At 55.2% G+C, this 25276-nt stretch overlaps 1 protein-coding gene and 1 long non-coding RNA gene across 3 annotated transcripts in view; one reads left to right on the forward strand and one right to left on the reverse strand.

The window, feature by feature from the left end:
• Positions 1–2374: 2374 nt before the first annotated feature.
• Positions 2375–25276, reverse strand: part of UNK (unk zinc finger) — a 35276-nt gene continuing 12374 nt past the window's right edge. For both annotated transcript variants that reach the window (XM_047756608.1, XM_047756607.1), the window contains 15 exons: positions 16729–16938; positions 14894–15070; positions 14612–14742; positions 13945–14080; positions 13289–13406; positions 11993–12077; positions 10779–10921; positions 10191–10391; positions 9652–9717; positions 9147–9321; positions 8106–8207; positions 7777–7965; positions 5365–5546; positions 4547–4804; positions 2375–3837 (listed from right to left, as the gene is read on the reverse strand). In XM_047756608.1, coding sequence (XP_047612564.1) covers positions 3682–3837; positions 4547–4804; positions 5365–5546; positions 7777–7965; positions 8106–8207; positions 9147–9321; positions 9652–9717; positions 10191–10391; positions 10779–10921; positions 11993–12077; positions 13289–13406; positions 13945–14080; positions 14612–14742; positions 14894–15070; positions 16729–16938 — 2329 coding nt within the window. In that variant the 3' untranslated portion in view covers positions 2375–3681. The remainder of the gene's footprint in view (positions 3838–4546; positions 4805–5364; positions 5547–7776; positions 7966–8105; positions 8208–9146; positions 9322–9651; positions 9718–10190; positions 10392–10778; positions 10922–11992; positions 12078–13288; positions 13407–13944; positions 14081–14611; positions 14743–14893; positions 15071–16728; positions 16939–25276) is intronic.
• On the forward strand, positions 4801–11676 carry LOC125113743 (uncharacterized). Its single transcript, XR_007131578.1, has 3 exons — positions 4801–5404; positions 6513–6756; positions 6836–11676. It is a non-coding gene; the product is annotated as an uncharacterized LOC125113743 (long non-coding RNA).

Consider the following 25276-nt stretch of genomic DNA (forward strand, 5'->3'; position numbering starts at 1 on the left):
GCCACAGCCACGCCAGATCTGAGTCTCGTCTGCAACCAACACCATAGCTCACAGCAACGCCGAATCCTTAACCCACTGAGCAAAGCCAGGGATCGAACCTGCGCCCCCAACGATGCTAGTCAGATTCGTTTCCACTGAGCCATGACAAGAACTCCTGGAAGTTTTTAAATTATCGTTTTCAACTTAAGTACTTGCGATCGATCCGTTCATCTTTTCCATTTCATCTTGGAAGGTTGTACTTTTCTGAGAAATTGTCCATTTCTTCTAGGTTGTCCATTTTATTGGTGTATAGTTTGGCAGTCTCTTATGATCCTTTGTATTTCTGTGGTGTCCACTGTAACTTCTTCTTCATTTCTGATTTTATTGATTTGAGTCCTTTTTCTTGAGTCTGGCTTAGGGTTTATCAATTTTGTCGAGCTTTTCAAAGAACCAGCTTTTAGTTTCATTGACCTTTTCTGTGGTTTTGTTTCTATTTCATTTATTTCTGCTCTGATCTTTATGATTTCTTTCGTTCTGCTAACCTTGGGTTTTGTCTGTTCTTTAGTTGCTTTAGGTGTAAAGTTAAGTCGTTTGACACTTTTTTCTTGTTTCCTGAGGTAGGCTTGTATTGCTATAAACTTCCCTTCTAGAACTGCTTTTGCTGCATCCTACAGATTTTGGATTGTTGTGTTTTTGTTATCATTTGCTTCTATGTAATTTTTAATTTTGTTTGTTTGTTTTGTGTTCTTTTTAGGGCCACACCCACAGCATATGGAGGTTCCCAGGCTACGGGGTCAAATCGGAGTTGCAGCAGCCGGCCTACACCAGAGCCACAGCAACACAGGATCTGAGCCGCGTCTGCGACCTACGCTACAGCTCATGGCAACACCGGATCCTTAACCCACTGAGCGAGGCCAGGGACCGAAACCACAACCTCGTGGTTCCTAGTCGGATTCGTTTCTGCTGTGCCCCAACGGGAACTCCTAATTTTCGCTTTGATTTCTTCAGTGATCGTTTTAGTAGCATGTTGTTTCATCTCCACATATTTGTTTTTTTGGTTTCCCTTTTTGATTTCAAGTTGTATATAGCATTGTGGTTGGAAAAGATGCTCCATTTCAATTTTCTTAAATTTACCGAGGCCTGATCCGTGGCCCAGAATGTTCTGTGTGCACTTGAGAAGAATGTGTATTCTGCTGCTTTTGGATGGAATGGTCTCTAGGTACCTACTAAGTCCATCTGTTTTAGTGCCCCGTGTAAGGCCCGTGTTTCCTGGCTGGTTTTCTGTCCGGATGATGCATCCATTGCTGTAAGAGGGGCACTGCGGTCCCTGCTCTTGTGTTATTGTCAGTTTCTCTTCTGAGGTTGCGAGCAGTCGCCTTGTTCACTGAGGAGATCCTATGTTGGGTGCCTATGTATTTACAATTGTTACAGCTGCTTCTTGGGTGGATCCTTTGATCATTAGGTTCAGGGCCTTCTCTGTCGCTTTTAATATTCTTTAAGGTCTAGTTTGTCTGATGAGCACTGCCACTCCAGCTTTCTTCTGATTATCATTAGCATGGAATGTTTTTTCCCCTCCTCCCGCTTTCAATTTCTGCGTGTGCCTAGAACTGAAGTGGGTCTCTTGAAGACAGCATATATATGGGTCTTGTTTTTGTATCCATTTTGGCCAGTCTTTGTCTTTTGGTTGGAGAATTTAGTCCATGTACATTTAAGGTAATTTAAGGCCATTGCCCAGCTCTCTCATGGGAGCACCATGAGTGGGGGCGCCCCTCAGGGGTGCAGGCTGAGGCAAGTGGCTGCTCTAAAGGCAGGGCTTAGAGGAATGGGGTCCCAGATGTGCGTGGGGAGACCGAGCCTGAGGGTCAGTTGTCATTCTGGCTGTGGGACCCTGGTTGAGTCTGCACAGGTATGACGACGGGAGCTCGGGTGAGGTCACCTCCAAGGCTCTTTTCAAGCTCTGCTCCTCTGAGACCCACACAGGGAGCCCAGGTGTTTTCACGCCCACCTGACGAGCCAGCTAAGAACAGGGGAGGGCGGTGGCTCGAAGGCTCCCTCAGGCGCACGACCACCTTGAATGCTTTTACGAGAAGGCACTGTCTGTTCCTGTAAGGAACTGCTGGGGGCCTATTGTCCTGTGGCAAACAAGTAACCCAGTCCATCTGAGGGCAGAGCTCTCAAGGGCCCGAGGGCTTGGAAGGTCCCCACCGAGAACAGCTGACTGCTGTCCGGGAGCTGGGGGCAGCCTCTGGGCCTAGAGGGGCCTCTTGGCTCCCTAGCCACACCTCAGGGGCAGAGCACAAGCTGTCTGCATGGCTGAAACCTGGGCTGGGAGCGTGTAGTTCACAGGCCCTCATCTGGGAGGCCCCCCCCCCCCCCATGAAAACAAGGTCCCGCGGCAAGTTCATAGTTTATTCCCAATACGTTCGGAGCTTTGATTTTTGCATTTTTGTAAAAAAGTTTTTCACTTAATTCATTGAAAGCCCTTTCGTGCTGAGCCCAAGGGGGGGCCTGGGCCGGGCCAGACCCTTTGCAGCGCTCTTGCTCCCACCCCAGACCCCCAGTGCTGGGAGTGGGGCGGCTTCCCTCTGCCCACTCTGCCCTCCCGCCCCTGCTGCATCTCTCTGTACAGAACAATTTTTAAAATGGAAGCTAAGACACAATATACATTGGACAGGCACGCACACACATGCACACGGCGTCTGCTCCAGACAGGGGGCAGGACGTCAGCTGCACTCAGAGAGCACCAAGGAATGCCTACGGAGCCCCTCCAGGGCAGGGCCGGAGCCCTACCTTGGTCCTCACAGTCCGCGACTCCCCCACCTATTGCCCTGCTAGCTGCCAGAGGGAGGGGCGGACAGCACAGAGGGCTGTGCACAAGGGGGCGGGGGGGCAGCTGAGGGCAGCTGGGGGTGATGGAGAGGGCAGTGCCAGCCTGGTAGATGGCCCTGGGGCCAGGGAGGCTGTGCTGGGAGCCTGGGGGGTAGACCCCCAGCCTCAGGAATCTGAGGGTAGAAGGCCTAGGCCTTGCCCCTGGAGGAGCTTCAAGGGCCCAGGGTTAGGAGTGGGGCTGGCCCCACAACTTTTACCTGCCACCCCAGACTAAATACACACTTGGTAAACCTAGGAGCTAGGCTGGCTCGGACCCCAGCAGACGCCCTCCCCCTCAATCCTCACAGCGGGAGCCAGGTCTCCAGCTGGTCCTCCACACAAGCCCTGGCTCTGGGCCCTGGCCTGGGGAGGTGGGGTGAACAGGGCCTGCCCCGAAGGCTTAGCCCCTTCCCTCACCCCCTTCTAGTTTCCCACCCCTCCCTGCTCAGGCCCCAGAAAAAAGTTAAAAATAGTTAGTTCCTACATAAAAAAGAGACAGAAACTGACTCCCTGCCAAAAGGCTGGTGGGAGAAGGGGGGACTTTGTCTCTGCAGTGGGAAAAGTAGGGAGCGGGTAGGGAGAGGACTGCAAAATAGTTTTCTTTTAAAAAGTGCTTGGTAAGTCTGTTTTAAAGTGTGTGTCTATATCTATGTACAGATATACACACAGACACTGTTCACACTGGCCGCCCACACATACCTGCACACATACGGAAATGTATACATAATCATATACATATACGTACATACATACATACATACATACATACATATATATACTTTAAAAAGTCCTAGGTGAGAAGATCTGAGCCAGGCCAGGGCCAGGCCTGCAGGGTCACGACTGGAGGGTGTGGGCCCGGCCTGGCTGGCACACGGGGCACTCACTGCCCTCGGCACAGAGCTCACACAGCACGGCGTGTTGGCACGGCAGCACCGCTCGGTTCTGCTCCTGACACTTAAGGCATTTCACCGACTGCATGTGGAACACGGCCTGCGGGGAGAGGGACCCCACGGTCACTGGCCTGGCCCCGTGTCAGACAAGGAGTTCCCCCAGTTCTCAAGGCAGCCCTTGGGCCTGAGGAAACCGGCAGAGCTCCAGCGCACGCTTAAGGGCGCCCACGAGAGGTCAAAGGGCAGGCTGGTCACCTCTACTCTCAGCCGAAGGCCCGGCAGGGGGCGGGGGCACTGGAGCCCGTGCGTGTGGGCTGCTCTGCGGCTCCCATCTGAATGGGTTTTTCCTCCAACAGAGGCTTCTCTGCCTCATCTCATTTGAGCTGGTAGAGGCCCTAGGTCCCCAAAAAGGAACTACGGGTCTGGGGAGGGTAGTGGTGTACCCAAGGTGACGTGGCCACAGGCGAGGCCTGGCTACCAAATGCCCAGCTAGGGAAGGGAAGAACGCTCTTCCTACCGGACTGCCCTGGGGACCTAGGTGTTCTGGACTGTCTGCTGGCACGCACAGAGTCCCAGGAGAAGCGGCGTACCAATGCAGTGCAGGGCAGCGCCCGCCCTCCACAGTGCCTCCAGCTTCCCCTCTGCCCAGGAAGTGGCATCCTCGTCCTAGCGCCCCTCCAGCAGGACAGCCCTTGGGTCGGCCCAGCTGCTGCACAGAGGCCCTGGAGCAGCAGGGACCCAGGGAGTCCAAGCTCTGGCCGAGGCCACTGTCCATCCCCGCCCTGTGCTCCCCAGATTCCTCGGCTGACCTTGTCCACTTGTTCCAGGTGCGCCCGCAGCTGCTTCTGGAGGGAGTAGAGGGTGGAGAGTGAGAGGGTCTCCAGGTCGGAAAAGGCGGGCAGGGCCTGCGGGTCGGGGCCTGAGTGCAGCCGCTCCAGCTCCTCCTGTAGCTTCTTCACCTGCGCCTCCATCGCATCCCGCTGCTCCCGGGCCAGCTCGCACTCCGCACCTGCCGCGCTGGCCCGCTCCCCGGCCTCCTCGGCCTCCTTCTTCCAGGCATCACAAGCCTGTGGGTCCAACACGCAGCACACCTTGTCACGGTGGCCCCCTGCCCTTGCCCCCCTGCCCCGAGAGTGCATCCCTGGGCACCTGTGTGGGCCACTGTGGCTGCAGGGCCTGCTGGGGAGCTGGGTCAGGTGTCTGGGGAGGGGGGCAGGGAGGAGGCTGATGCTGCCTGCAGAGAAGAGAGGTTTCAGGACCCCAAGAGACCTGCTATGGGCATGGATGGGGGTGAGCCCAGCAGAGCAGGAGAGCCCTAGGGAGAGCTGGCCAGCACCTCTACAGGCTGCCAAGCTGTGGCTGGACACAAGGTCCATCTCAGAACGTAAACCCCTGGACCCAGAGCCCTGGAGAGTCAGGCTTCTGGGGAGAGGGAGGGGGCGCTATGGTTCAGACCAAATGAACAGCTCAGAGTTCTAGGCCCAGGACACCAGCCACCCCAGGTCCCTGCCTGGCGAGGCAAGACTTTCCACAGGGAGAGAGAACCACCTCAACTGAGGCTCTGCTCTGTTCTCCAGGACCCCGACCAGCACCCCCGGGGAAGGCAGTGGACGTGTGGGCCCAGTACCTGCTTCGCCTGCTTCCAGGACTCCTCCCACTGCTTGATGGTACCGTTGGCTTCATCTAGTTCTTGCCTAAGCCGGGCCAGCTCCGCAGCCCCTGGCCCCGACAGGAAAGCAGGGGAAGTGCCCGGGGAGAAACTTCCAGAGGCAAAATGCTCCCAGATGCTGCTGTTCATCCCGTTCAGCCCTGCTCCGGGAAGGGGCGGGACGTCAGAGCTGCGACAGGCTTGGGGCTTGGGCCCAGGCCCTGCCCAACCGCGCCCGGGGGCTCCCAGGGCCTGACTGTGCGAGTCCAGCAATGTCGGGCTGGGGAATTTCACTGGGGTGAGCAGGTGCCACCTGTTCCCCATCAGCTGCCATTTAACTTGAGTCTCAACATCCCCGTCGGTAAAACGGGGCTCCCATCACTCGCTTCGCAAGGTGACTCGGGGCCTGGGAGGTGCTGTAGGGAGAGCAGTCTGAAGGTGGCCTTTGTGAGCACGACGTCACTTGTAGGCTAGAGAAAGGGGGAGGCTTCTCGCACCTTCATGTGAGGCCCAGGAGGAGAGTCAGGAAAAAGACACTGACCAGAGCCACAGATGATGGCAGAACCGGAGCAAGAAGAGCTCAGGGAGCCCTGGGTCATTCCCCTTGTTTTAAAACGAGGAAATGGAGATAAAACATGCCACCAGGAATCACAAAACCAGTTAAGTGGCAGGGCCAGTACCAAGGGCGTCTGACTGCAAAAAGCCAAGCTGTGTGCTCCCCCACTTTCTCAGCAGGTGCTTTCTAACACCACGTGTCCCTGCTGTGGCTCCCGGGGGCCCCTGTCCGCTGAGGGAGACCCCTACCCACCTCTGGCCTCATCCTGCCCACACACACCACTGATGTGTCTTTTTATCTTTTTAGGGCCGCACCTGCGGCACATGGAAGTTCCCAGGCTAGGGGTTGAATCAGAGCTGCTGGTCTACACCGCAGCCACAGCAACGCCAGACCCGAGCCACGTCTGAGACCTATGCCGCAGCTCACGGGAATGCTGGATCCTTAACTGGATCCTTAACCCATGAGTGAGACCAGAGATGGAACCCGCATCCTCATGGATACCAGTCAGGTTCTCAACCCGCTGTCCACACATATCATTCTAATGTCTCTTGTCCCCTTCCCTCTAATCCAGCCAGGATGTTCCAGAAGCAAATGAATTTCAGACCATCTGTCCTCAAGCAACACGAGTGCACCCACATGACCACCGCTGTCCATGTGGCGCTGTGAGGCTATCTGCCTCGTCCCGGAGAGAGAACCTGGGACCAATGCGCCAGCTCAACCCTGTCCAGCAGCAGGCTCTGCTCGTGCCTCTCCTCCCACTCAGGTGGCATCTCCTCTCGTGGAAAGGAGCCCCTTCCTCAGGGAGCCAGATCCAGGTCAGGTCCCTCTATTACTCTGAATCACAGCACCCAGCCCGCTGCTTCCCCCAAGAGTGACGCCTCTGCCCCTCCACAGACCATGGCTCGGCGCCAGCAGGGACTGCTGAGCTCACCTTGTCTCCGTAAAACTGCTCGATAACTACACGGGGAAAGGAATGAGAGGCCAGCAAGTCGGACCACAGCTAAGACGCCTCCGGGACATGTAACACCAAGCACCTGGCTGACGGCGGCGTCCACATAAACTGTCAAGGTGCCTTGACATCCACACGCGGCCCCAACCCCTGGAGACCGGGGAAGCGCCCAAACCTGGCCGGAATGTCAAAGGGAGCCCGGAGGCTCAGGCTCAGGGTGACCAGGACGCCCAGCCGCCCTTGGGGGAGGGTATTTCTGATCTCCTTGCACAGCTGCTGGGGGAGGGAAAGAGCAGCAGCCAGGGGCGGGGGGGGGGCGCCTTACGCCCCGTTGGCTCAGGGAACATCCGCGAGTGCGGGGCCAGCCATTTTGGGGGAGCCTGCCAGTCTCCGTGTGGTGCTTCGAGCCCCTGGGCTCTGACGTGCCCTCTAGAACCCCCGTCCACACAGTTCTAGGGCTGTGTTCGGCAAACAGGCTTTGGGGCTCGAGCCGGGTCTCGGTGGTGCTTCTGCCTGCCGGGAAGGCCACCCTGTGCCGAGGGTGCGCCTGTTCAGGCTTAGCCTCCAGGAGCTTGGGGTGAATGGCGGTTCCGAGGCCACGCTCCTCACTGGGCACTGGCCCTGTGCCTGGCACTTCAGTCATTTCATTTAAGCCTCGACCACCTTACGAGGTGGGCGCTGCCGTTCTACCCACGTACAGAGGAGGCTAAGGCCGAGAGGCTCAGTCACCTGGGCAGGTTCGCGCAGCTAAGAGAATCGCCTCGCGACCAGAGCCCCTGCTCTCACCTCCACTCTGAACTGCTTCCAGCCGTGGACAAAGCGGCCACAGCGTGTTCCTAAAGCCCCGATTCCTGCCCCAGGTCGCAGAGAGCCAAACCCCTCTTACCCAAAGATCCATGTGATGCTGAGGTCCCCAAAAATGTGTTTTCTGACTGGCTCAGGTGGCCCTGGGGCTGCTGCAGGAAATGCGAGGAGAGGCTGACGGGAGGGGACGGGGATGCGGAGTGGAAGGAGGCAGAGCTGCCCAGGGAGCCAGGGATGTTCACGGGTGCGGAGCTCTGCAGCAAACTGCCGCCTGCGAGAGAGGCCCGAGGGCGGCCCAGTGAGGGCGGGGCAGGCCGCGTGGGGCCACGCTGAGCAGGGGACCGCTCTCTGCCAGCCTGGAGCCCAGGAGCCCTCCCCCGCCACCCCAGCCACCCACGGCCCGGTGAGTACCGACTGTGATGCTGCCCGGGTGGGGCACGGTGCTGCTGTCGAAAGTCTTCTCTAAGGCGGCCACCCCGAACTCATTCAGGTCCAGGTCATCCAGGGCAGACTCTGGAGGCAGAGGGACGGGAGGATGAGCTTCCCAGCCTCGCAAGGGGCCACACAGTCCCGAGGTGCCTCTCGGACCCACCCGCCCTCTACCGCCTCATCTCTGGCCCCCGCTGCATCTTCCAGCTCAGTCCCACCGGACCTGAGCTCTCTTGAGCCTCTGCCTGCACTGGGGCTGCTCCTCTGCCACCACTGCCCCCCGCCCTCTCCCACCCCCCCAGCCACGTCCGGCTCCAATGGCTCTTCCTGAAACTTTCTCTGACCACCCCCCCCACACCCCAGGAACTGGGTCCTAAGCTGGGGTCCCTGCCTCTGACAGAGGTCTTGTCCCCTGATGTTACCACTCGTGTGTTTCACCCCTGAGCTCACTGAGGGCAGGTAGGTCTCTGGGCCCTCAGTGGCTAGTGCAAAGCAGTTGCTCAACAAATGCCCACTGTGCTCTGATGAACTGGACTGGGAGGGCAGAAACAGTGTCCCTCCCCGAGGGCAGGAAGAGCATGTCTTCATTTCTGTCACCCCAGTGCCTCTGACAGGACCTGGTAGAAAGTGGCACCCATAAGTGACTGCTGAAAGAGAAAGGCAGTGGCTTCTAAAGAGGACCCGAGGACAGCTGTGCGGGTTGCTCACTGCACAAGAATACCTGTGGGGGCGGAACAGCGCATGCTGTGGAGTAAGACTGCACGTACCCATGGGAAGAGGCATCCCTTTCTAATCTGCGCACCAGAGCAAACCGGGGGGCTGACTTGCTGTACGAGGGCCGCTCCTGGCCTTATACTTCGGGCTCATTTTCCATTTAGGTCAAAGGGCTCAAAGTGCCCTCAGGGACCCTCCCCAGACAGATAGCTAAGGTGACCGTGTGCAGGTTTGAGTCTCACTCCAGAGACCGAGCGTCTCTGATCCCAGCCCTGGTCCTAGACTTAGCGGCAGAAACGGCCCAGTTACCTATGACCGACTCTACCGTGTCGCTGGCGGGGTAGAAGGGCAGAGCATTTGCATTCATGCCAGGGACGCTGCTGGTGCCGGCGGGGCTAGGGGGAGTAGCTGCTAGGCTGGATGTGATACTAGAAGAGATGCTTGAGGTCAGGGGGCTGCCCACAGGGAGGATGCCCAGCATGTCCTGCAACGAGAGAGGGAAGAGACGCGATGGGGGCCGCCCGGAGTGGCAGGGGCTGGGGACGGGGCTAGCCGGGGCAGAAGGAAAGGGGGTGCCTCTGCTCCCATCTGGTCGCCCCCGTGCCCAGGGAAGGGCCCGCTCACTCAACACCTTGTTGAGAGGCTGACATTGCAGGGGTGTGGCTTGGAGGCTGCAGGGCCCACTCACCCCTAAAGTCCTGCAGTAGGGGAAGGGGGATCAGTATAGATGCTCAATAAATACATTTGTTTTTGTCTGGGCCTGTCCTGTCCACAGCAGGTGTCGGAAAGGGAGAAAGGGCCCAGGGTTCTATACCTGTTTGGGCTGAAGCAGAGGCTGCTCTTGATTCCTGGGCTCTAGTGAGTGGGGTTTTAACTTGGCCTGAGAGAAAAGTCAGGGAGCAGGAGGTGACTGTGGTGCTAGGGAGGGTCCCTGAGTCCCGCCAAGCATCTGCTCGCTGTGCTCACTGAGGCTGCAGTGACCAGGGGGTAAGGAGGCATCAGACACCTGCGGTGCAGCCCCCTTGACATGCATGCCCCCTCCTTCCCTAGCCCAGGAGCCAGGGGAGCTGCTCCTCTCTTCCTTGGTGACTCCAAGTCACAAAAAGCCCAGTTAGGGACCCCTTTTACGCTGTTCCATCAAGGCAGCACAGGGCAGGGCAAAGACTAGATGTGGCAGCAGAAGACTGAGGTAGGACCCCCTACCGCTCTACCGACTGGCTCTGCCCTGGCTGAGGTGCTCGGCCTCCTGCCTGTCTTCATCTGTGAAATGGGACGGCTGGGGACAGGGGCTTGCTAGGACAGTGCCGCACACAAGACAGCTGACCTCACTGGGCTGCCCCCCTCATCCCTTACCTGGCACTTCAGATTTTTCAGGTATTCGGCTCCCACCTGGTCTTCCCTCTCAAAGCCAGGAGCCTTCTTATAGCTGCCAGGGGCGAGGCCAGACTCCCCAGGAAAAACAATGCCTTCCAGATTTGGGGGCTTCCTGATGGAGCCCGGTGGGGAGCCACAGAGGTTAGATGGGCTCCCTAGGCTGCTGTTCCTACAGAGGAGCTGCACAGGAGGAGGAGGAGAGGCTGGTGGGCAAGGTGCAGGCTGGGGCACAGCCCACCCTCTATCCCCTCCCCAGAGGGAGCCTCTTCAGCAAGAGGCTCGGTTCCATTTTCATCTGCCAGTGGGCAGCAACCACCACCCAGAAGCCTAGGACCTCCCGAGGGAACTGTGTCGGGCTGTTAGATGGCGCTGTCCCTTCTACCTGCTCTATCCAGGCTGATCGTGGGCTCTGGAGACACCACCCCAGCCACTACCAGCTTTCAATGAGAAGAGCCTTGGGGCAGAAAGGGCAGAGCCCCCTTGGCAGCGGCCTCTTCCCCGAGCAGAGAGGCAGGGATTGGCTCTGGGCAGGCACGGTGCCCACCCACCCCCTGGACAGGCACGTACAGCACTGAGGTCAGGGGCATGTGGGCTGGAGGGGCTCACGGGCACCGAGTCGCCGGCAGCAGACGGCATGTACAAGACGGGACCCGGCTGGGTGGGGCTGGACACGGCTGAGGAAGGCTGCAGGTCGTCACCGAGGGCTGGCTCTGCGAAAGACAGGACGGAGGTCAGCAGGCTCCCGAGCCAGCTCTGTCCTCCAAAAGGGCAGCTGGCTGTCTTTCAAAGGAGGTCCCGCGACGCCTGTGCAGGAAGAGGAGACTCCCACCTCCTTTCTAACACTCTCTACCACGCACGTAGGACAGGCCGGGCAACGTGCATGAACTGCCTGTCCACCTCCACAAAGACTGGAAGACGAGTCCTACCACGGTGTCCATTTTAGAGATAAGGAGACTGAGGCTCAGAGAGGGAAGGGAAATCTCCCAAGTGGCTGAGCTAGGACGCAGAAGAGCTGGGGTCTGAATCCCAGTCCCACATGACTCCAAAGCCTGAGCCATTAACAACTCTGTGCTGCCTCGGCTGGGCCCATCTCTGAGCCAAGAGTATGCACACCTCTCTCGCCCTGGGCCCTCAGCTTCTTTTTCACTCAAATCCCAGAGAGAACGCCTGAGCCCAGAAAGAGGTTAAGAACAAACAGAGCAGTGGCCTGGGGTGGGCACAGGTTTTAACATGAGGCCGGCTCTGCAGCTGCGCTGAGCACCCGGAACGTGGCCAGGCTGAACTGGAATGTGCCACAGCTAGTCAAGTCCACAGCAGCTCTCAGACTAGGTTTGAAAGAAAGATAAAATACCTTGATTTTATATTGATTACCTTTTAAATGATATTACTTTGACTTAAATAAAAATATATTATTAAAAAATTAATTTAACCTATTTAGATATGGTTACTAGAAAATCTAAAATGACATGGGGGTTGCACCGTGTTTTAATTGCACAGCTCTGCTCTCAGCAAGGCAGCGCCGTGTTGTGTGTCTGCCAGGGGTGTGGCACGAGCGGCTGCTGGGACCTGCCTAGTTGGCTCGGGGAGGGTACCTCACCTGCCTGGGATCGTGACTGTGCAACTTGGGCCAAGTCCCTGCTGTCTCAAGACCTTGGAAGCTCCAGGGGTTTGAGGCCAGTTCCAGAGAGCTGGGGCATGGAACTTCCAGTGGGGACAGGGCCCCTGCTGGCTGACAGACTCAGCTTCGGGGGCGGGAGGGGAGGGCAACGGGAACAGCTTACGTTCTACGTGGGCGAAGGCGCAGAAAGGTCCCCGGGGACAGCTGCCCGACTGCTGCATGTCGTTGCACTTGGTAGACTTATAGATCTGAGGGCAGAGAGGGACAGGCAGGAGTGCCTTCAGCATGGCTGGGTTCATCAATTCTTTCTCCTCACTCCGAGCCACTTCCCTCAGCCTCTCGCTACCAACTTGGTACTCAAGGCACAGTAAGAAGACACTGCCACCTCCGTGCCAGGGACCACCTCCCTTCTGGGTTGATGGCCCAATAGCCCTGACCCAGCCCCCACACAGGGATCTTCTCCGTGCTACTCTCACTCACGATTTTGGCCGGGGCTGCGACCTTCCAACGTGCCTCTGAGCATTAAGGGAGCAAGTTTATTTTATTTTTTAGGGCTGCACCGGCAGCAAATGGAGGTTCCCAGACTAGGGGTCGAATCAGAGCTACAGCTGCTGGCCTACACCACAGCCACAGCAACGCAGGATCCGAGCTGTGTCTGCGACCTACACCACAGCTCACGGCAACGCTGGATCCTTAACCCACTGAGGGAGGCCAGGGATGCAACCCACGACCTCGTGGATACTAGTCAGCTTTGTTACCAGTAAGCCACGATGGGAAGTCTCAAGGGAGCCAAGTTTACAGGCAATACCTACAGGCCCTAAAGCACCCTGGGTTGGGATCTAAGCTGGGTCTAAGTTTCCACCCTGCTGTCTGCAGCCCACGTAAGGTCGTTTCTGTCCGTGCGTCTATCTTAGGGTGCCCTGCCCTCCATGGAACCAGGAGAATGGACAGCATGTGCCTCTGTACCCTACAAGAGATCTCAGCACTCGAACAGAGCCCAAAGCCACGCTGTGAGGCCAGGGGGCTGCATCAGGGAAGTTTCTGGTACACTAAGCTCTCAGCTGGAACAAGACAACTCTAAGGGGCTTTCTTATTGTTTAAATCCTGGTGTCATGCTAAGTACCACAGTAGTGCAAAGCCCAGAATGGCCAAGTCCCCACACCCAGTGCACGCCCTCCCTATCAGGGGGGTCTTGGGGAAATAAAATCAGGCCCAGAAAGCTGCTTAGTGAGTGTGGGCTCAGAACACAGGAGGTTGCCAAATTAGGGTGTGCGGCTCCTTTAGGCACTGCCTTGCGGGAGCCTGTGGCTAGGAATCCCTCTTCCAGGATGCTGTCAAGGTGGGCCCCGTCAGTGTCTGTCCCAACACTCCTTTCCTTCCTCCTCGCTCTCCAAGGAGGATCTATTAAGTCAGCCCTCCCCTCAAAGGGCCAAGGCTGCGGCCCCGCCCCAAGGCCCACCTCTGGGTGGAACTGCTGCTCCGTGCGGGTGTGGCAGTACTGGCAGGCGTCTCCGTTCTCACACTTGCCGGGGTCTCCCCACTCATCCCCGTGTTTTACGTTCGGACATGGAGACGACCTGATTCAGTGGCGGGGGAGGGGGGGGTCAGATGGATGCGAGAGAGGATCTGGGGGATGCCGATGAGCCCCCTCTCTGGTCTCCCTGCTTGGCAAGGCCAGGTGCAGAACCAGGAAAGATCAGCTGCAGAGTGAGGGCCGTACTGGGGCCAGAAGCCAGGCTTTGCTTCTCTGGCCCAGCCTGGCTGCATCACTAAGAAGGACACTTTTATTCCCTTCAGCCAAGTCCTCCCCCCGAGCCCCGGGTAGCCCAAGGAGAGCGATGTCACAGCGTGGCTTGGCCCTGGCAGAGCCCCTCAGACTGGACACAGAGGGAACTCTGACCCAAGATCCTTATTTTATGCCAAAGGAGGATGAAGGCAGACCTCCCATCGCTCAGCTCTCCCGACCATTCCCTCCCCTTGAACCTGGATCCTGTGGGCCTGCGATGCCCAGGGCTGGCCTCCCTGCCTCCCTGAAAGCACAGTGGAGGCAGCCCCTGCTGTGACCCCTTCCCTGCCACCCTCCCTCCCGCAGTCGGCCTGCCTGAGCCAGAGGACCTGTATTTGTGTTTCCGGGGGCTCCGCCGCCGGTCTTTGCTGTTGTGGTAGTAGGGACAGGCATAACCCTGGCGGCACAGCCGCGGGGGCTTCTTGCACGGCTCCGTCTTATAGTTCCCCAGCACATATGCGGTCTCTGCACAGGAGGCCAGAGGCAGGGGTCAGGTGGGTGGGGTGGGCGGAAGGGAAAGGAGAAGCCACTGGGCAGGGGCCAGGAGCTGGGGCTTTTGTGAGAAGCATGAACAGGGCCACCTCCTCATGGGCCAATGTCACGACTAAGACCCCGGAAAGAGGTACAGAGGACGCCGCTGTCCCTCCCTGGAGACACGGCTCACGGAGTGCAAAGGGCAACCTTGGGAGGCTCAGGACTACCCATGCATGACCCCGTGCGTGTGAAAGCCCCTGGAGAATTCAGGGAGAACCTGGGGTGATGGGAGCTCGGCAAGGTGTGTCTGTGGAGCCTCCCCAGACGTGTCCCCGAATGACGGGGCTGTAGGTGGCTGGATGTGGGGTGGGATGAGGGGCAAGCGCCTCCCAGCAGAGGTGGCGGCTCGGCTTGGAAAAGGGACTGGGGGCGGTGAGCCTCATCTTCGGGCAGCTGCCGGAAGGTGCGGGGCGAGGACGGACAGCGGGCGGGAGGCACAGCCCTCTGCGTGGCCACACGTACCTTGCCACCGTGGCTCCTCGCTGAGGATTTTTTCTATCATGGCGTGGCTCGCGGCCCCGGCCGACTGGCCCTCTATGCTGCCCTCCACTGCGGTCTGGCCATTCTGCAAGGCCTCCATTGCCTGGAGCTCCCTGGGAGGAGGAGGGACAGAGAACGTGGGAGGGAGCATGAGGGGAAGGAACCAGAGGGCCAGCCCTGCGTTCCACCTGCGGCACTCACCGGTCAGCAGCCAGGCCCCCACCCCGGCCCACAGCTATCAGCCCAGGGTGGCATTCAGCCCACCTGATGTCGTAGACAGGGGAGCGCAGGTCATGGGGCCCGTGGGCAAAAGCGCAGTGCAGGCCGTTTTTGGTGCAGTTGCCTTTCGAGTCTGTCTCGTGGATGCAGATTCCAGTCTTATAGTAGCGCAGGTGGTACCTGCGCTCCGTGTCCCCTGTGGTCCTGTGCAGGAATGGGCACCTAAAACACGGCGGGGGTGGGGGGGTGTCACTCACCTTCACCCCCTGTAGCCTGGGCTACCAGTCCTGCCCCTTCCCTACTGCTGAAGGCTTTCCCTGTGACCCCAAGGGTGCATGACGGGGGGTCCAGGAGGCAAGGGATGAGCCCTGTTGGCTAAGAGAACCACCCTCCCATGCCAGCAGGGGCCGAAGGCCTGGCATTCCCACTGAGCTTCTCGAAGGCTACTCAGCCAGGGCTCTGGGCTGTCCTGAAGAGAAGCTCCAGAGGGGGCACTCCTGGGAGAATAAATGAAGATCAGGGGTCCTCAGAGAAGCAGACAGCCTGTTCAAAACACGGGCAAAGCCCCTGGTTCCTTGAGTGCTTCACTAAGCTGGGGGAGGAGTTGGCAAGCCTCTGACCCCTGGTAAAGAGAGAAATGCTGGTGCAGGGAGGGGTCCCCGAACCGCCTGGGTTTAACACAGAAAGCCGCAGTGCCTCCCAGCTCCCCCTCCGCGCGGCTGACACACATGACTGGCGGGGGCAAGAAATGCTCCCTCTCCGTGATGTTCCCAGGTTTGCCATCTCCTTGTATTTGCCTTTTTTCTTTCTTTCTTTCTTTTTTGGCCTCCTCACACATACGGAGTTCCTGGGCTAGGGATCAGATCCAGGCTGCAGTTGTGACCTACACTGCAACTGTGGCAACGCTGGATCCTTAACCCGCTGTGCTGGGCCGGGCACTGAACCTGTGTCCCAGCGCTCCAGAGACAGAACCAATCCTGCTGGGCCACAGCGGGAACTCTATATTTGTCCTCTGTCATGCTCCACTGTTTTTCTTTTTCTTTTTTTTTGTCTTTTGTCTTTTTTGTTGTTGTTGTTACTATTTCTTGGGCCGCTCCGGCGGCATATGGAGGTTCCCAGGCCAGGGGTTGAATAGGAGCTGTAGCCACCGGCCTACGCCAGAGCCACAGCAATGCGGGATCCGAGCCGCATCTGCAACCTACACCACAGCTCATGGCAACGCCGGATCGTTAACCCACTGAGCAAGGGCAGGGACCGAACCCGCCACCTCATGGTTCCTAGTCGGATTCGTTAACCACTGCGCCACGACGGGAACTCCTCCACTGTTTTTCTTTTGGCCGCGCCCAAGGCATGAACCCATGCCGCCACAGTCACAACCAGAGCCACAACAGTGACAATGCTGGATCCTTAACCTGCTAGGCCACCAGGGAGCTGCTGTTAAGCCCTCTTTACAGAGTTTCGCGCAAAACACTTAGGGTCAGCAAATGGGAAACCTGGAGAGACCCTGTCTCTAAACAGCCGGCCACGCGGGAACTGCGTGGGATGGGGCGGGCAGTGCCAGCTGGGGAGAAGATCCTTGGGACCCGCACGGGACCAGGACAGAAGGCCCAGAAAGCAACTTTGGTTCACAACTGGGCTTTATGCTTCACAGAAGAAAGGCTCGTGCAGGGCCGCCCAAAAGTGGGGAATGGAGAAGGGGGCCTCCCTCAGAGGATGGTGGGGTCTGAGCCTAGGTCCAGACCACAGGCAGGAGGGCCAGGTGGCAGCCGTCCCCTCAAAGGCAGCCTCTGGCTGGCCTCTTAGACTGTGCCCAAGCTATCCTGAGGGCATCTGATCTTGGACACACCGAGCTCCCTGAAGGCAGGCTGAGGGGCACTCACTCGTCGCCCTCCGGGCAGAGGCCCGTGGCCTCGTCGTACTTGGTGCAGTAGACGTCAGGGCTGTAGTTGAAGGTGCCGTCCCGACGGCGGATGGACCGGCGGCGGCGCTGGTTCACAAAATGCCAGTGGAAGCAGGTATAGGGCCGATGTTGAGTGCATTTGTGTTGCACAAAGAGTGGGCACTGCTCAGTGCGGAATTCCTTCAGGTACCTGCAGGAAGAGCCCCCAGGAGGGTGGGCCGGGAGCAGAGTTCAGTCCCTTGCTTCCCAGCAAGAAGTGAACCGGCTCGTCCCCAAGGGCCCTGCTCTGGGGGGACTAGTTCCACGGGGATGCCAGAAAAGGGCCAGAGCTAGGGCGAGTCCTCAGCATCAGGATCCTTCCTAACACCCAGGTCTCCAGCCAGCCTGCGGGGCAGGAACCAGAGACCACGAGGGCCTCGGCCACGGTGACCAGAGGATGGCCTCATGGGTGGCTCGTGCTCTGAGCACTGCCTGAGGCTCCCTGGGCTGAAGAACTCATCACAAGGAAAAGGCTGCAAGTAAGAGCACAAGCCTCTCCTAAACCTGCTGCAGGAGTCTGCTGCCCAGACCGGCCTGCCAATTCCAGAGGCCTCGCTCGCCCCGGAACAGGGCCGCAGCTCCAGGCTGAGGGCCAGGGAGCCTGCTGCTTTGGAGCTGAAGGCCGAGGTCACGAGGCATCCCTCTGGACTACCGACTGACGCAGGTAATCACCGTCCTGTTTGCTACTTCCTTCCAGAGATGACTCCCAGCATCACCCAAGCACCTCTTTAGGAAGCTCGTGTTAGAAGCCTCTGAATAAATTCCCTCAGCCTTGCCTCCCCCAGCAGTCTCACAAGTGAGTTCCTGCAGCAGCTGAGGCTGCTCTACTTCCATCCTGACTCACCTGGGGGTTGGGGGGCTCTATCCGTCCTTCTGGCCTCCCTCCAACCTTTGTCTCTTTTGCTCTGCATGAAAAAACCAAGACAACCCCAAGCGCCGCTCTCACACACTACTCAGTGGAGGTCCAATCCACTTACCCCCGCAGAACACACCATTCGTTTTTTGTTCACTGTGTCCAGGTAGAGGGTTTCTTAGACTTACCCTCCCCTACCACAGGGAAGACAGGAGGAGGAAAGTTCTAGAAGGCACAGAAGGTAGTGTGCAGAAGTGTGTGAAGGGAGCAACAACCTGATCTGGGCAGCTGTCCAGACTGGGAGGCCTGCCTCGGGGGAGATGGGAGAGAGGGGCCAGCCCATGTCTTTGGCTCAGGCCTGGATTATTCTCAGGGCCCTACCAGTCTGGGCATATGGAAGGTGTGGGGACAGGTAGGTCCTGGGCTGAGACTTTCCAGATGAGTTTTAACGCTAATAAAAGTGCTGAAAAATCCTCCCAGCCCTGAAGTATGGAGTGAGGAGACGTGTCCAGGCCTTGTGTCCTGGGCTGGGGGAAGCTGGAGCTGGATACTCCCTAAGGAACACGGATAAGGGTTTAAGGGGCAGTGACGTTCCGAATGGCATCCTGCTGCTGTCCGTTCAGCACCTGTTTAGTGAGCACCTACTAGGTGCAGGCGCAGTGGTGAGCACTGAGGACACTGACGCAGCAGGTCCTTTTCAGGGAACAGCCACACCAGTAACAGGTGGAAGCAATCAAATCTGGACACGGTTACGAGGGAGGTTTGCTGAGGGTTCTTTGGGAACCCAGAAGGATCCTTGACCCAGGCAGGCACAGGAGAAGGGGGTGAAGACTGTGGGAAGGGTGTTTTAGACAAAGGGAACAGTATGCGCTTAGAAACTCTAAGTCTAGCTTGCAGAGCTCCAGGTGCCTCTGTGGGGTGTGAGGGGGGTAGGAGGCGAACTGGAAAAGGAAACGAGGATGGGGGCAGGTGCAGAAGGCGGCCAATTTCAGGCGTACCACCTCCGGGCCCCAGCAGGTTCTGAGACACCAGGCTGAAAGCTGGAAGGCCCAGCAGGACCCCTTCTCACGCCCCTGGGCACTGACACACCGGGTCCTTCTCCATGTCTCCCTCTCCATCTGCCACACCTGCTGCACACAGGCACCAAACCGGGCCCAGGTGGGACAGTCTAAACTGCTAGACTCACCTCTCCTGGGCAGCATATACTTTCCCTGACTTTCAACCCACAGGAGACTAACTCAGGAGACAACAAGTGAGAAAAGGGAGCAGAGGAGGCTGAGCCCAGGGCCGGAGAAGAGTGAGAAGTAGTTAGGACTGACAGATTAAATACAGGATGCCCTGTTAAACCTGAATTTCAGATTAAATCAAATGTTCATGGGACATTCTTATACTAAAAAAGTTATCCATTATTTCAAGTTTCAATTAAACTGGCATCTTTATTTTTTTGCTCCATCTAGCAACCCTAAGAGTGGTGCCTGTCTGCTTAGCATGGGCCTCAGTAAAAACCCAGAGAGGCAAGAACCCAGGGAAGGACTGACTTTGGGCACAGGCTGTCCTCTTGGAGAACAAGAGTTCCTAGCGAGCCTACTTCCTCCTTTGGGGCAGCCACAGCCACAGTGCTACCTGCAGATGCTGGGGCTCCAAAGGGCTCCAGCTGGCAGGGGTGCCAGAGAGGACAGATACAGAGGCAACGAATTGCCTCGTTTAAACCTCTTCATCTCCATTCCCACCACCACGGGTCAAGCACTTGGTACCTTTTAATAAACCAGTCTCCTTGCATCTGGCCTCTTCCCTGCCCAGTTTATGCTGCACAGGACCCACTGCTCTTCCTGGAGCCCAAATTCAATCCCCCCTTTCTTAAAAGCCTTTCGTTTCCACCAGCAGCCACTGACAAAGACTCTGGCCTGGCACTTGAAGCCCTGCGCAGCTGGCCCACTGTACTTTTCCAGCCTCATTTCCCTTGCCTCCCATAACACTAGGGTCCTCTGTGTCTTGCCAAGAGATCATTAACTTCCCTGCCTTTGTTCATGCCGCCTCCGCACCTGTAGAAACCTCTCAAGGCTGAATTCCATGGTGACGAATCTTCTGATACCATCACCTCCCTCGAGGTTTCCTCGACCTCTACCTATCCTCCCCCGTCCTGCCCTTGTCCCTAGCTAAGTTATCACCTTGAAATTTTTATTTTTGAGGGCCACACTCACGGCACATGGAAGTTCCCAGGCTACGGGTCAAATCGGAGCTGTAGCCGCCGGTCCTCACCACAGCCACGGCAACTTGTGATTCGAGCTGCATCCGTGACCTACACTGAAACTCACGGCAACGCTGGATCCTCGACCCACTGAGCAAGGCCAGGGATGGAACCCGCATCCTTATGGATTCTGGCTGGATTCGTTTCCACTGCGCCACCACGGGAACTCCTCACCTCTAAGTCTTACAGCACTCTCTCTGGACATTTCTTAGAGCCCTTATCCTACACTACTAGTAATAAAGTGCACATTTTCCTCTCTTACTAGATTATAAAGCCTCTGAGAGCACGCGTGTGAGTACCTAGTACCGTGACAGTTTGCTGAATGAATACAACAAGAAATAGTCACAGAAGGGGCAAAGTCCACAAAGCAATACCAACAGTTTTATGATGCCAGCAGCAGGCAGACATTGAAAGTTGGAAGCCTAACCCTATTCCCTTGTGAAAAGTGCTGGAGTGCAAGCAATTTGTTAACTCAGCAGATAGGGCAGACGGTCCTGCAGAAAAGGCCCCCGTGAGAGAAGGGCCCAAATGACAAAATCTAGCAGGCAGAGGACCCCCTTTCAACCAACTACAATCAGATGAGAGAAATTCCTAACCTTTTGCTTAAGTCATTAATGGAAGGGTATCATCCACCATCTGGGAGCCAAACTGTTTGGTCAGAGCTCCCGATCCCCCTCCCCTCCCCCTCCTGCCAACCTCGCGCTGCCGCCAAGGCAGTGCCCAGACAGCAAGGAGAAGCCCACTCGGAAATCACTCCCGTCTATTTTCATGGATGGATATGAAATAAACTGTCTCCACTAGGCTCCAATCCATCTTTCCATTTTTAAAAGTTTGAAAGCACGAGATCTAAGCAAACAGGCTGAGACTTACTCTTCACCTCAACCAGCTCTTAGGAAGCCAAGGGTTTGGGGACCCTGTCCTCCTCCAGGTCTGGGGAGTACACACGCCTCTTCACACTCCCACCTCCCCGGACTTCCCGCCCTCAAGGAGAAAAGACAATCAGCACAGACTAACTTCAAACTGCGAGGCCTCCGCGACCCCCTGTGGCCGCACTGGGTCAAGAAACCACACAGGCCCTGAGTAAGTAAGAGCCAGCAGAGAAGCCAGGCCTTTGCCCAGCGGGATGATCAAGACGGGCTGGAGCGACGCCGAGGCTGCTCAGGCCCTGCCTGGACGGGGGAGCAGCCCTGGGCGCGGACTTTCAATCAGAGCTCCCTTTCACTCCCTTGGAGGACAGGACACTAAGCGTCCTATTAATGGTTTACTTATACACGTAAAAGGTTATCCGGAAAGTAACATGCATACATTTTTAAAATATTAATTCTTACTGCCACTAATAATGCTGGACTTTTGGTAAATTTTCTCCCAGTATTTTTACAGAGATATAATCATAATGTATCATATTGCTAAACTGCTTTACAAAACTAATACTTTTCCCTAAAACCTTTTTTGTTTTTGGCCATGCCCCCATGCGGCATGTGGAAGTTCCTGGGCCAGGGACTGAACCTGCACCACAGCAGCGACAATGCCACAACTGGATCCTTTAACCACTAGGCAACCAAGGAGCTCCTGCCCTCCTTTTCTTCTGATCCCTAAAAAACTTTTTTTTTTGTCTTTTGTCTTTTTTGTTGTTGTTGCTATTTCTTGGGCCGCTCCCGCGGCATATGGAGGTTCCCAGGCCAGGGGTTGAATCGGAGCTGTAGCCGCCGGCCTACGCCAGAGCCACAGCAACGCGGGATCCGAGCCTCGTCTGCAACCTACACCACAGCTCACGGCAACGCCGGATCGTTAACCCACTGAGCAAGGGCAGGGACCGAACCCGCAACCTCATGGTTCCTAGTCGGATTCGTTAACCACTGCGCCACGACGGGAACTCCCTAAAAAACTTTTAAAATCAACTACATACAAATATTTAAAAAAAAAAATCACCTAATACTTTCTTTACTGGATTATCTTTATTTTTCTAAATTCTAAAAAACAGCAAAAATCTGGCTACTTGAAATCTAAATCCAATCACTTGTGGGCATTAAACCAACAGTGAAAACCACAAGGGATCAATACCACATTCAGTAATCACATCGCTCTTAAAACGTGTTACATCAAGGCTGCTCCCAGCTCAACTTTAAATCCCAATAGAAGTTGTTTCACTTTCACAGATTCATCAGTTTGGGTGTTTCACTCTCTTCTGGGGAGAAGTGTGAGGAGAATTCAAATAAATAGAAAAATATCATATGACTGATAGAAAACCTGTGTAAATTTAGAGGGAATGGGGAGAAAGCAGCTGAAGTTTTAATGGATTTCTAGTTCCCCACTGCTTTCTATGCTAGTGTTTAGCACAGCCTCACTCTGGCTCCCTGCCCTGATGCCACTGACCTGCTCCTCCCCCTAACCCAGTAAACTAAACTCTAGACAGGGTCAGCAAACCTTTTCTGTTAGAGAGCACAAAGGGAGTTCCCTGGTGGTACAGCAGGTTAAGGATCCAGTGTTGTCACTGCTATGACTTGGTTGCTGCTGTAGCACAGGTTTGATCCCTGGCCCGGGAACTACTGCATGCCATGAGTGCAGCCAAAAAACCAAAAAACAAATGTCCATCAACAGAGGAGTGGATCCAGAAGATGTGGTAAATATACACAGTGGAATATGACTCAGCCATTAAAAAGAATGAAATACCAGCATTTTTTGCAACATGGATGGACCTAGAAACTATCATGCTAAGTGAAGTCAGCCGTACAATGAGACACCAACATGCAATGCTTTCACTGACATGTGGAATCTGAAAAAAGGACAGACGGAACTTCTTTGCAGAACAGACGCTGACTCACAGACACTGAAAAACTTATGGTCTCCGGAGGAGACAGTTTGGGGGGTGGGGGGATGTGCCTGGGCTGTGGGATGGGAATCCTGTGAAGTCAGATTGTGATGATCATTATACAGCTACAGATGTGGTCAATTCATTTGAGTAAAAAAAAAAAAAAAAAAAAAAGGGACCATACAGTTAGGTATTTTATTTTCTTTTTTTCTTTTTCAGCTGTACCTGCAACACCTGGAAGTTCCCAGGCCAGGGATCAAATCCCAGTTACAACCTGTGGTGCAGCCACAGCAACACTGGATCGTTAACATGCTGTTCCACAGTGGGAACTCCATATAGTAAGGATTTTAGACTTAGGGCTAAAAGGCCAAATTGAGACTATTATGTAGGTACTTACATAACAAGAGAAAACAAATTTCCAAATTTTTTACTGATTAACAAATTGGAGCTGTAGCTGCTGGCCTACACCACAGCCACAGCAATGCCAGATTTGAGCCAAATCTGCGACCTACCCCACAGCTCACAGCAACGCTGGATGCTTAACCCAATGAGCGTGGCCAGGGATCAAATCTGCATCCTTTTGGATACTAGTTAGATTCGTTTCCGCTGAGCCACAAAGGGAACTCCTAATTGGTTACGATTTTTGGTAACACAGGTCTACTAATAAGAATGGACTTAGAAGGGAGGGAATAACATTTGCAAAGCTGGAAACTCTCTTTCATCAAAACATCACAGGGAGTTCCCTTGTAGCACACTAGGTTAAGGATTGAGTACTGCCACTGCAGTGGCTCGGGTTGCTTCTGTGGCTCTGGTTCAATTCCTGACCCAGGAACTTCCACATGCCATGGACATGGCCAAAACAAAAACAAAAACAAAACTGATTACGAAAGTTTGTTAATGCTGATTCTGTAATAAGATTCTACACATTTCTTTTTTGAAATTGTCTTCTCACATAGACAAGAATTATCAAAAGCTACTATTATTCTACAAGCATGATTTTAATTGAGCATATACTAGTTTAAAAGACATGTCTAGGAGTTCCTGTTGTGGCGCAGTGGTTAACGAATCCGACTAGGAACCATGAGGTTGCGGGTTCGATCCCTGCCCTTGCTCAGTGGGTTAAGGATCCGGCGTTGCTGTGTCTGTGGTGTAGGTCTCAGATTCGGCTCCGATCTGGCATTGCTGTGGCTCTGGTGTAGGCCAGCAACTGCAGCTCGGATTGGACCCCTAGCCTGGGAACGTCCATATGCCACGGGAGCGGCCCTAGAAATGGCAAAAAGACAAAAAGAAAACAAACAAACAAACAAACAAAAAACCAAGAAAACTTTACCACTGCTAAGCTATCAGTGTTGTGTTGTAAGGCATGTCAGAATATTCAACTTTTGGAGTTCCCACTGTGGCACAGCAGGTTAAGGATCTGGCACTGTCTCTGCAAGAGCAAGGGTTTGATCCCCAGCGCAGCGGGTTAAGGAGCTGGCACTGCTGCAGCTGCGGTGTAGGTCGCAGCTGAGGCTCTGGTCCGGGGCCCAGGTATTTGCGTATGCCACAGATGTGGCCAAAAAGGAAAAAAAAAACAAAAAAACAAAAAACCCAACAATATCCAGCTTCCATTTCTGAGGAAAATTCATGGAACTGATGTTAAGTCCACAAGAGAGCGTGAAGTTCATCACTGATCCTAGCAGTTCCGTAATTTTTTGGAAAATATCCTCAGCTGTAGTTTTGTGAAACAGACTATTCACAGAGGCTACTTCTTCAGTCACTTCAAACGCAGCACTGACTCCATGAATAAAACAACTAAACAGTAGCATCTGCTGACACATCAAGGGCCAAGAAAAAACAAACAAAATCATTTGCCTTGTTTTTTAATTGACTATTGACGCTGCTCTGACTGACCTCAACAGAAATCGTTCTTGCGGCAAGGCTAACACTTTTAAACATTAGACAAGTTTGTTTTCCCCGGACATATTTCTTCAGTTGCTGCAATCGAACACAACTTAATTAATTCAGTATCAGTAAACGGCTTTCCTTGCCTGGCTAACAAATGAGCCACTTGGAAACTTACTTCAGTCGCAGCCTCATTTTCATTTTTATGAAGAAATTCTGCTGTACGAAACATTCTCTTTAAAATTCTCTAATTTTTGCCTTCTTATGAGCTGGGAATATTGCGACAACTGCTTAGCTTGGTAACGCTGATGGCTTCTTTCAGCACAGCTTTTTAATTACAGAGAGCTTTGCCAACTAATTCAATGACAAGAAAATCCATACTCCGCTATGCCCTGAAAAACATGACATTCCAAGTCCATTTTTCTCTTATTTCACTCTGATAGTCAGGCACTGGTAATAAGGAAAAATAAAACAGGTTGGTATGCTGATACACAGGGCCCTGGAGCACCGACAAGCTGTAACTTGTCACTGCATCTGCAGTGCACAGAAGAGCAATGCAGAGCGAGCCGAGGGGAGGGCCGCGCGAGGTCTCTGGTCTGCTCTGCTGAACCCCGCGGTTCTGGTGCAAAAGCAGCTGGAGACAACATGTAAGGCAGGGAGGGCGCATTCCAGTACAACTCCATTCATGCGTGCCG

Source organism: Phacochoerus africanus, chromosome 14, assembly GCF_016906955.1.
Source record: "Phacochoerus africanus isolate WHEZ1 chromosome 14, ROS_Pafr_v1, whole genome shotgun sequence".
Taxonomy (NCBI): Eukaryota; Metazoa; Chordata; class Mammalia; order Artiodactyla; family Suidae; genus Phacochoerus; species Phacochoerus africanus.